The sequence below is a fragment of the Topomyia yanbarensis genome, chromosome 2 (genome assembly GCF_030247195.1).
Source record: "Topomyia yanbarensis strain Yona2022 chromosome 2, ASM3024719v1, whole genome shotgun sequence".
Classification (NCBI taxonomy): Eukaryota; Metazoa; Arthropoda; class Insecta; order Diptera; family Culicidae; genus Topomyia; species Topomyia yanbarensis.
This window is the reverse complement of record NC_080671.1, coordinates 389,437,053-389,449,453: the sequence shown is the minus strand read 5'-3', so window position 1 is coordinate 389,449,453 and position 12,401 is coordinate 389,437,053. Positions and strand designations below refer to the sequence as shown.

The 12,401-nt window shown below is 39.2% G+C and overlaps 1 protein-coding gene across 1 annotated transcript in view; it reads right to left on the bottom strand.

The window, feature by feature from the left end:
• The window catches only part of LOC131684765 (uncharacterized), a 713,337-nt gene that overhangs the window by 52,875 nt on the left and 648,061 nt on the right, over window positions 1–12,401 (bottom strand). The window contains exons 15-16 of the mRNA XM_058967900.1: window positions 1,433–1,649; window positions 943–1,215 (exon numbers count right to left, since the gene is read on the bottom strand). Coding sequence (XP_058823883.1) covers window positions 943–1,215; window positions 1,433–1,649 — 490 coding nt within the window. The remainder of the gene's footprint in view (window positions 1–942; window positions 1,216–1,432; window positions 1,650–12,401) is intronic.

The following is a 12,401-nucleotide window of genomic DNA, read 5'->3' as shown; positions in this document are numbered from 1 at the left end:
TCCTGCTAAATTTGCATTCTGGACCACTGTGCAATGTTATCAATGACATTTCAAAATTAAACAAAATATTAAGAATCTATTCAGTAAATACTCTGCAAGATATTCGCCAAAAACAGTTCAATTTTGGGCATCGAGATTAGAGGTCCCCATAAATATTATACACGACATTTACATTCCAAGAAATTTATAGGCTTAGTATGGTCTATCCTTTCGATTTCTCTTTATGACCTCATTAATATTTTCCAATTTTTAAATTTCTTACAAAAGAAATGTATAGGATTCGCTTAAACTTTGAAAACTTTTTTGTTGATTATTTCCAGTTCATATATTTCATTCAGTTTTTTTTTATTAATTCGGTTTAGTCAGTTATTATTGGATGACAGTTGTTAGCTTGAAACAATTTAATTTACTCTCTTACTTTTATCAGTTTTTTTTTAATATTGTCTAGTTTTCATTTGAGCTAATTTGATTAATTTATTTTATTTATTTGATTCATATTAATCATTCTACCCATTTATGAATAACTTTTTTTTGATTTTTTTTGATCCATAATTATTTTAATTTTGTTTATTTTATTATTTTTCTATAATTTGTTCAGTTTATTCGAAGTGCTATTCGCGCAGGACTCGAAACTGTGCTTATCTCACATCTAGTTGCCTGCCATCTTCGTGTGAGTTCGGCAAACTAATTAATGATGCAACAGTGATATGTGTAAGAAATGTCTCATCTCACTGTTAGGTGGATTAAATCGGTTTTATATTTTAAACCGTCTGATGTACTACTTTTAGCGATAGGAAACATAAACTAACGAAAAAAAAGTTCACTGAAACTTGTGCCTAAATGGAAACACGACTCTACTAAATAATAGTTTTCGGTCAAATGACATCTAACAAAAGAAAATCATACCCAAAGTTACAAATTGAAATATCCAATCCAACCTACCTATCAGCAAAAACACAGGAGGCTGGTATCAGTCCATGTACGGTGTACGATATAGCTCTAACTAATATCCTAAATTGATCGCGCCCGTTGATCGTTTCCTGCTTGATCGAGAGGATAACCGGACCGAGGTCCTCATCGTTGGTGAAGTAGTTCCAGTGCTCGGTCCCGTAGAAGTACTTCTCGTACGTTTCCTGCTCGACGGAGGTAAGTTCGAAACCTTGCTGTTGCTCCCACTGTTCCTCGATGGCTGTCTTTTTTCTGCGGAAACGCTGACTGGTGAGTGCGAGTGAAACCACCCGTATGCATGTATGTATGTGTACGGTATGTGTGAATGAACCGACATGTGATGGTGTGGCAGTGTGCGCAAGAAAGAAGCAAAGAAAGAAAAGATCGAATTCTACTCTACTTCTACACGCTACAGAATGAAATGAGCGACCGGAAGGAAAGATGGCGAGCGTCCGCTCGAGAAGAGAGATAGGATGAATATTACCTTGGCACGTTGTCCGAATCTTCGTCATCTTCGTACAGGTCGCTGCAGTTGCGCTCCAGCGGAGGATCGATTCCTCCACGGGCTGCATCCTCGTGCTCTGACTCGCTGTCGTCCCATATCGTGTGCTGGTTCGGGAAGTTAATCTTTTGGCGGGAACATTCGATCCAATAACCGGGAGTAGGAATCAGATTGTGGGGATAGTCTTCGCAGAACTCGTCTGAAAAAGAATTGGAAAACGGTCATAACATTAACTAGCTGCTTTCTCGAATCTCAATCGAGTACCAATAAAATTGAATCAAAGGAACCATTTTTGGCAATCAGCTGACATATCAGACCTCAATTAGTCGCTCGACTAGCAAGGAATAGCTAACGGGAAAGCGGCCCCATAATTACTATCTATACGTATTCCGAGTTCCAAGTCAAAACATCAACGGGACACCCGCACCTTTGAAACCGAATTAGGTTAATGGACTGTGCTCGTGCCTTCTGTTTGTCCTTTCAGTCTGTCGACCTTTTTCTCGAGGGCAAACCATCAATCGTATACATAAGCCGAAAAAGGTTTATTTACTACGATTAACAATTAATGAGTTAATTAAATAAAATTACGACGTTTTTTTCCACTCCTTGAACCATTAGTGAGGACTGTGTGAATATCATGGCAACGGAAATACATTCTACACATTACATTTTTTTTACTAAATCGCATAGACGTCGACAGATAAACTGGTGAACCACTAATGGGTTCGACGATTAACCTTTGGATAGCCACGAAGTGTTCATCTTGGGGAAATTCTAAATGATAAAAAAGCTAATTTCATAGAAAAGATTTTGCTAACTTTTTTTATAATGTTTATTACAAAACAAAAAATGCTCCCTCTATTTCGTCCGCAGTTTTAGAGTTTTTTGGCTAATCAACGAAAAGTTAAATTGATGGCATATGACAATTCTTAATGGAATGTTCAATAAAAATTCAAAAACTTTTTTGGCAAAATTTTGCTTTGGATACACTGGCCACTGAATTAATTGTTCCGTTACTCTGGCAATGTTTTCAAACGACCAAAATATGCAAATTTTAGGAACATATAAAATATCATAATTTTCAAATAAAGGTAACTCGTGAATACGATTCCTCAGACACTAAGACTCGAAACAAAGTTTGTCTTCTTTCAATAACACTTTTTAAGTGCCCAACAGCCACCACCTGAAATGTTCCGTTAACATTTGTGGATATTCCTACGAGGGTAAACTTTAGATACTTACTACTTTAACCCTTTCATGTCCAACTGTTTTGTAGTTCATATAGAATTCCAAAAATATATTTTTACCTGCCTATGCTCTAGGGGAACATGGGGAGTCTTGACCAAGCGCAAAATTCTATTTTGGGCTATGGCGTCTTCTATTAGATTTTTAAATTTTTTTCAAAAATATTTTAATACTTGTTTCGATCCCTTAAGGTAATTTTAAAAGTTTGGAATGATAAATTCTTTCCTTACAGAAAATATTACGTAATTAATAAATTTGCATTAAATGATGTAGTTTTTATCAAACTTTGCATGGATATATCTACTCGACTACTAATTACTATTAATGTACTAATATACCATCTTAATCCTTGTGAAGCAGTGAAATGATTTTACATAAATTGGAACATTGGAATAGTTATTACTAGAAACTGCATGACATTGAACGCAATAACTAATGTTGGGGAGACTTGACCAAGTGGCAATTAGCTGAAGAAAGATGCAAAATTCCTAATATTTATTATGCTTTGGTATTCATTGTTAATGTTAATCACGCCATAAAAATCCCACCTCAAACATAAGTCTTTATATTTTAGTATTAGTAAACAAAGTTAGCAATAGTAGGACTGATTTCGTGACGTGTGAACAAGCAATGCAAGCAGCACAGTTAATCCTTAAAAAGAAATGCATTAAAAAAAATCTAAATTATTCAAATGCAACCCTTTTATATTTTTTACTGTTACCTAAGGATCTCGACAATATGAAAAAAATAATAATTACAGTATGTTTTATGTCATAATTTTTTGTTATGATTTTTTCAAAATTCTCTTGGTCAAATCTCTCCACGCCTTGGTCAAGTCTCCCCGTAGTGGGGAGACTTGACCAAAAAAAAAACGATCATGGAAAAACTTTTGTAACTTTTCAAAAATTAAATTTAAAATTCTGCAAAAAATCATGAAGAAGCACAATAACTTTGCACATTATATCTCAATGACTTTTGAGGGATTGAAGGCTTCTTTAGAGATTTATGCAGTTTTAGCTGAAAACCTGGTCAAGTCTCCCCATGTTCCCCTACACAATTCTAAAATATTTACAATACTCCAATTTTGTATAAAAAAGTAGTCGAAGCCAGTCTTAATCGATTATTTTTATCAGTTTGCAATAATACGGTAGGACAACGAAGATATACCAAAATTTCATTTTTTGCTGTTAGCTGAAACTGTTCCTGGCAGCACTGCTCCATCAGCACCTAATCAGATTAACTGCTTTTACTTTAGTTCAACGGATAATATGTTTATTTATTTATTAACAGATTAAGGCCGAAGTGGCCTGTGCCGTATACAAAAGATTCCTCCATTCCACTCGGTCCATGGCCGCGCGTCGCCAGCCACGCAGTCTGCGAAGGGTCCGCAAATCGTCTTCCACCTGGTCGATCCATCGTGCTCGCTGCGCGCCACGTCTTCTTGTACCGGTCGGATTGCAATTGAGAACCGTTTTCACTGGGCTATTGTCCGACATTCTGGCTACGTGCCCGGCCCACCGTAGTCGTCCGATTTTCGCGGTATGACAGATGGGCGGCTCCCCCAACAGCTGATGCAACTCATGGTTCATTCGCCGTCTCCATGTGCCGTCTTCCATCTGCACTCCACCGTAGATGGTACGCAGCACTTTCCGTTCGAAGACACCAAGTGCGCGTTGGTCCTCCACGAGCATGGTCCAGGTCTCGTGCCCGTAGAGAACTACCGGTCTAATCAGCGTCTTGTAGATGGTCAACTTCGTACGACGGTGAACTCTGTTCGACCGAAGTGTCTTGCGGAGGCCAAAGTAAGCACGATTTCCTGCCACGATGCGTCTACGAATCTCTCTCCTGGTATCATTGTCGGCGGTCACCAGTGAGCCCAAGTACACGAACTCTTCAACCACCTCGATTTCGTCGCCACCGATGCAAACTCGAAGCGGGCGGTTCTCATTCTCTTCTCGTGAACCTCTTCCTATCATGTACTTTGTCTTCGACGTGTTGATGGCAAGTCCGACGCGCTTGGCTTCTCTTTTCAGTCTGATGAAGGCTTCCTCCATCTTCTCAAAGTTTCGTGCAATAATATCAACGTCATCGGCGAAGCCAAGTAGCTGAACGGACTTTGTGAAAATCGTACCACTTGTGTCGATCCCTGCTCTTCTTATTACACCTTCCAGTGCGATGTTGAATAACAGACACGAGAGACCATCACCTTGCCGTAACCCTCTGCGTGATTCGAAGGGACTCGAGAGCGTCCCTGAGATACGTACTACGCACATCACCCGATCCATCGTCGCCTTCACTAATCGCGTCAGTTTGTCCGGGAATCCGTACTCGTGCATAATCTGCCATAGCTGATCTCGATCGATAGTGTCGTATGCGGCTTTGAAGTCGATGAACAAATGATGTGTGGGCACATTGTACTCGCGGCATTTCTGCAGTACTTGACGAAGAGCGAACACCTGGTCCGTGGTAGATCGTTCGCGCATGAAACCCGCCTGGTACTGCCCCACGAACTCTCTTGCAATTGGTGATAGTCGACGGTATAGTATTTGGGAGAGTACCTTGTAGGCGGCGTTCAGCAGGGTGATTGCTCGGTAATTACAGCAATCCAGCTTGTCGCCCTTTTTGTAGATAGGACACACGACACCTTCCATCCACTCCTCCGGTAAAATCTCCTCCTCCCAAATCTTGGTAATCACCCAGTGCAGCGCTTTAGCCAGTGGCTCGCCACCGTGTTTTAGCAGCTCGCTTGGTATTTGGTCAACCCCAGCGGCTTTATTATTTTTGAGCCGGCTAATCTCCTCCTGGATTTCTTGGAGATCCGGAGCCGGTAGTGTAATGTCTTCCGCGCGTGCTCCCAGGTGCGTTACCGTGCCATCCTCGTCGTCTGCTGCATCGCCGTTCAGGTGTTCTGTCACGGATAATATGTACTAATGTTAAATAAAAGGTAAAAGTTGCAGCTATTGGCCTTACTTACTTTGGTGAGCAAATTTTGCCTAAACCAAATTTATTAGCTATTTAAAGGCGTTATTTTTTTATAAACAACATGGGTATGAAGAGATCAAATAATTGAATTGTCAATTTTTAGCTAACTATTTAAAGTACAAGAATGGTCATTTTGAGTGCATTAGGTGCACCATCCAGGTTTGTTTCGAAAATAATAATAACTTTTGCATGTTCATAGACAAATATCAAAATGGTGAACACATTCGTATGGTGACTCTCGGATCGTTTAGGCGCTCCTTCTAAACCGTGTAGTGTAATGATATACCGAGCAGCGTATGGTTTACTAATTCGCCCTCAAGGTTATCTTTTGATCCCTCCGCGTCTTAGAGAAATTGGTATTTTTATTTTCTTTTGTGTGTGTGTGCGTGTCAATAATCGTTCTGTGTGTTTGAATAACCGTTATTCAAGCAACAGAGCAGTAGTGCATCTTTTCTTTGTGAGCCGCCTGGATGCAGTTAACCACAGCAGGGCTTGGAAAGTGAACCAATGAATGATCACGGGAGGTTCACGCGGTTTGCTCATCACGTCCGTTTGTATGCCTCGTGCGAAAACGGAAGCGGCTTCCACCGCAGGCAGGCTTCGTCATTTGTTTAGTATCTTATGAAGGTATGTGCCAGGTGAATGTTTCACGGGTTGCAGATATCTGTGAAGAATAGGGGCATAGCTACCATCAATATTGGTCGATTTTCGAAATTTGACCTGATATTTGTAAAGGACACCTTAATACATACATCCACAAGCTGAAGCAATTTACAATAATCATTATCTTCTTTGAGATATGGCAGAATGTGTGGGGAGTTGTGAACCATCGCAAAAAGTAAATGAAATGGAATATTTTAGTGGTTTATTTTTATTAGGCCTAGAGAATAGATATCTTTTAAGATATTTCTAAACTAAAGATGACCTAAACCTGAATTTCTCGGTTGCGGCACGGGGAGATTAAAATTGTGATAGAATCCTGTTCTTCACATAAAATTGATTTTTTTTGTATAATAATATGTATGAGTCATCCCTGATTTTCGAAATATGATACTGTTCTTTGAAAAAAAATTATAATCCACTGAAATATATGGTTCACAACTCCCCACTTTACATTCTTTACACTTTACACTTCGAAAAATACGTATCTCCATCGACACACTAAAGGTTCATCCAATTTTTTTTTGTCAATGAAAGCCAGTTGCCCAAGGAATGTTTTGCACCAATTTACCTTGAAATCAGCTACATAACGGGACTTCACATACCATATAGAATTGAGTAAAAAAACTTTTTGATTGGTATATTTATTCGCTAGTAACCTGAACACGAATATCGTGAGTTAATGAAAAATTTGTTAATGAGACAGTGACGTTATGACAGTAGAAATATTTAAAAGTAGTTACCACATTTTTATCATTTATAGCTTAGCGGGAATTAACGGTGTTCACAACTCCCCATCGTCCCCTACTGCTTTCATAGAGGATCATTTGTTTGTAAATAGAACGATTCATAATAATGTATGTCAGTTTATACTCACATAGTTGGCGGAAATCTTTTACAGCAATTTCCTTCAAACTGTAAAGTAATGCATAACTAGTATTCAGTTAACATGCATTTTTTCCTGGAAATAAACCACGTAATGCACTTATGCTTCACGACTTTCAGCTTGACTTGAAGCAGAGCCTATCATTCTCATGCATGTAGATGAGGGTGAATCATTCGTTGTATTGCTGACTCGTTTATAATATTGGTTCATCTGTTGTACAGACAGGCAGCACGATCAATAGGAGATTTCTAGGGTCTTGACGGAAGGATATTCGGCCGTGACAGAAGTAACGAAAATAAGCCATGATGAGCTGGAGATAAATAGTCTGAAACAGGCAAAAAACTACTGGCTATAGGGTTTTTACGAAAAAATACAGAGTCTAGGTACCAGCATACCAGGTCGAAATCGTTGGCGTGGTTTTTGATTCGTGTTTGGATTGCGCGAGTATGCTAGTGGGTTGTCGACAGCATCGAGTTTACACATGAGATGTCCCGAAAGAAGAGTATGGGTGTTTGAATGTTAGATTCTTGACTCCGCGATTCAATTTCTGTCTACAAGAACACCTAACGCGAAGAAGTCCTTCGCCTACAAAGATGAAAACCAGAAAACGCAGATATTGGTGCCGGTATGTTGGCGAGCAATCGAAAGAAACATCAATCATCGCTGGATGTCCACTTTTGCTAAGAAAGCCCACTCAGACTCTGTGCCGGCACAGAAGACCTATCATATTCGCCCATTGCCATGCTATTCCGTATCTGTAATTTGTTCAAGAAAATATTTCTATTCAGTTTCGACAATACACTCGAAGCAAGCGTCTTACTGACCGATACACAATTTAGCTTCCGCAAGGGCAAAGTGATGAACGTTGCTTTGCTCTCCACAATTAATTCAAATGGCAAGGATCGGATGGCATAAATTTTCATGGGTCTTACCCAAGACTCATGTTTAAGCCTTCACAATTTTTAGGTAAATGATATTGACGGGGCTATTCGTACATTAAAAACTAACGATTATCATGTTGCCTATAGATAGTCTAACTCATCTTACTTGTAAGACCAATGTTCGGGAATAAGTATTATATCTTTCGAGGCTAATAAACCAATAACATGAGAACCGTCATTTCTGGCCACGACCATCGTCACCGGTACTTAGGAATGGATAGGAAATGGTAATGTGATACCTACTTAAAGAAAGGCCAACGACTCAGCGACGCTTCCGTAAGTATTACGGAGCTGGATAGAAGGACACGTATTGGGCTAGGATTCGCCACAAGCGCGCAATGCGATCACGGAATGAATATGTTTTATGTGGTGGGTTGGTTAGTTTCCAAGTACCGAATATTCATAGTAAGAAGAAATTGAAGAAGTGAAGAAGTGTTAAAACTCTGGATAGCCGGTCATAGAGAGTGATTTACTATTTTTACGACATGGTAGCAGGTACCCAGTGGGTCTATTCTTTGTTCAAATACTTCGAGAGATTTCAGCTTGCCGAATATCACGCGGCTAAAATGACATTTACGAATGTTATTTGTTATTTATTTGTAAAGGCTTTAGCTTCAAGCGTCATTCATATTTTTCTAATACAATATACATTTCAAATTAACACGATCTGAAAAAAACGAAAATTATTGCGTCGTCTATCCTTGACGCACTACTTGCTGTTGTGCGTTATATTTCTCGCAAGGAATCGTTATTTCCACTGTTCAGTTTACTATATGCTGCTTACCCTGTCTCGCTTTCGTGTACGTGCATGTCGTTGACGCCAGAGCAGTTTTGGTTTTCACTGTTGGTTGTTTTTGATGCTTTTTGTCTCTCTGAGTGACTTTGGTGCAACCGTATTCTCTTTTGGTTATTGTTTCGTTAGGTGGATGTTGGTTTAAGGTTATCGCAGATTATTGTTTGGCCAGCTGTATGTGGTTTAGCAATGGAAGGCTGTGTGTCAGTGTGGATTGTAGTAGATTCATTTTTATAGCAGTTTTCGTGCATAGTCTACCATAGTGTGCGGCCTGGTTGCAGAACTGGCACGTAGGCATCTGCACAGCGTATGTGCAAAGCGTTCTTTGAATGTAGGCGATACCTTGAGCAGATTCCAGGTGTCATTCGTAACGGAATCCACTTCTCCGTATTTAAGTTTAATTTTTTATGCACTCTGAGCTGGTGCGCGGTGCCAAACTATGTAGGCGAATTTCTGTCAGATCATTATCCGTTTGCACTGGGATCTTGGTTTTAATGTTGTCGTATTCGTTGTGTTGCACATTGTTCATCACTACAAAATTTTCAGTCTCAAAGCACATTGAACATTTTCAGTACTACACTTTTTATGATGTAGTTGGATGTGGGTCACTACAGTGAGATCAAGGCATCTTTTCACCGTTAACATCTCGCGCACTGCAGGTCTTATGCATGGTGGGGTAACGTCGATCACGACGTATTTTTCCTTAGTCGCCCATTTCGTTTTTTGGTTCACTCATCTCGCTCACCGTTAGGGCAACGAGACCCTTTTTACTGGTGTATGGAACAGAGCTTGAAAAAATTGACATCCCTGCGTGAACTTGAAAGAAAACAAAATCTAATCCATGCCCGCCGTGATAAATGAATTGTTTGGTTCGTTTCCCTCGTCATTCGTTCTCCCGACACGGCGCACTCAGGTTCGCACATGTTCGGTTTCAGAAGCAAACTGAATTTCGTTTCCAAGGGGTAATGAGCAAAAATGCACACGGTTTAGATACCGTAGTTCGCTTATGCTCGAAAATGTAGAAGATGCCAACTTCTGTCTTCAAACTGCCCATTTGCATTCAGTAGTTCATTTACTTGACGTAAACCAACGGATAGACACTGTAAAAACAATTTCCTGTTCCGACGATATGTTCATGGGCAGCAATGTATTTATATCCTAACTGAGAGTCCAGATGAGGCTTGGCAGATTTTTGTCACTCAAAACGATTATCGAGTCAGAATCTCGATCTATTAGTTATCGCACTGCCGATGAATGAGTGATGTGAAAGGTTGGATCAGAGCTCAATCGGAAATATACGCCACCTAAGTAACTGTGGTAACTGCAAACTAACAACAACTTGTTCTAATTTGTCACAGTCGTTCAGGGACACTACTATCGTCTGGCTGTATGTTGTAATGCATGTTTCTTCTTTCGCATTCTTAAGCGTTCCTTACACGTTCAATATTTTTGTCAATACTAGAGTGTAAGGACTGCTTTAAAATTTTCGGTTTGTTTAAAATGGATGTCGAATAAGATTCGTCTTCGAATACTCCAACTTCCCATTGAAAATCATACAAATTGAACTCAGTTGGACCCTATCTGATCTCCTTTCGAATCCGATTATTCTAAAGCATTCAAAAGAAGAGACGAAAAAATATTCTGCCAAAACATCCTATCCTATCTAAAGCAAACAAATGACATAAGTATTAATAAAGAACTGTCGCGTATATATGCCGGCCACCAAGGTTGAGATCGACGAAGAGGTCTCCGATTCGAATTTGTCAGGCGTAAATCCACTGAATCATGGGGTTGGCCGTTTCGAGGACTCCAGGACTTTATCCAGTGGATGAAGATTTTGAATGGCAAAGACTCGGTGTGGTGTGACAAGAGAATCCTTAGAATGACTCTTGCATTAGGAATGTTGAAAAGCCTGCCAACTTTCGAGAGAGTCCACATAGTATATTATCATTCTCCGGGAGCAAACAGTGCCCGGAGAATCTGAAACGTTCTCTCAGAACACGCTCTAAGCACTCTTTTTTCAGGAAAACTGAAGAAAGCTACACAAAATATATTGTCTTGGCTCAGAAAGAGTGCCACTCTGACATCTCCCTGGCATGGAGCTGCCTTATTGGTAATGTAAGGGTCATTCGTCCCTGTTTCCGGTTAGAAAAGTGTGTGTAATAAAAGCTCTAGCCCCATGAGCGGAGGGATGGGAATTGAACCCAGGTGAGCTACGCAGAAGGAAATCGATTTACCAACTACACTATGCTCGTCTCTCGATGAAGTTTAGTCGTGGCCTGTTTTACTGCCCTCAAATTCGATCTGTACCATTTATGTTTCTATGAACTATTTTTTCCAATTGAAATCTTTGAATTTGAAATTTTTGAATAGCGCAACTCAAATACGCTCGTTATTATTTGTTAGATACTTTACATTTGAGGACATCATTTATTGTGAATAAATCTGAATGGGACTGATAGGGCAGTAACATGGTCTTCTGGCGCTTCTGACGGAGTCTCGGTTTTGCGCCCCTTTAGTGTTAACATTAGCTACTTTTTTCAGTTCGAATTTCAAACAATAATTCAATAATAATTTATTTTTTACGTAATATTCGATTTACGTAACTTTTTTTTATTGTAGACAAGACTAGACTAGACTAGAATATTCGATTTTTATTATTTACGTAACTTTTTTACGAACTAAATTCGAAATAACTCTCTTTTTGCAAACCAAATTCGTAAAAAAAAAGTTTGAGTAGGAAGTTGTATACAATTTTACATATTCTTAGCTAACTGTTACGAACAAAAGTTGGGTATTTTCGGAATGGGGCTAACGAGTTAATGACGGAAATCGATGTCTGAAGTCATTTTGTAATCCAAGATGGCGACTTCCGGTTTAGAAAAATTCTTTATAACCTCAAAAAATTGGTATTTTTGGAATAAAATTGTTGAGTGCATGACGGGAATCGATGTCTTCAGTCATTTTGTAATCCAAGATGGTGACTTCCGATTTCGATAAATTCCCTATATCCTCAACAATAAATATATGTATTTTCGACATGGGGTTGACGAGTACATGACGAAAATCGATATCTGAAACTACAGTGAAGACCCGATTTTATCAGCCCCCGATTTTATCTATCCCCGATTTTATCGGTTTTTGACCCGATTTTATCAGCCTCATATGAAAATTGATAGTTGGTAGTTTGATGGACTAGCAGACGAACAAAGTTGAATTCGAGTAAATTCTTTCTTGAGCATATTTTTCTTATCCTAGAGATCCGAAATATGCAATTTTTTTTTTAAATTTTGTGTTATCAGACCCCCTCAAGAGAAATTTATGCTAAATAATCAGGAGAGGTTATGAGGCTATATCTAGTGACTGAAGAAGAATATCGTAAGAGTTTCGGTTTCTTAAAAACAAAGAAAAATATATGCCCCGATTTGGTCAATGGCCTCGTTT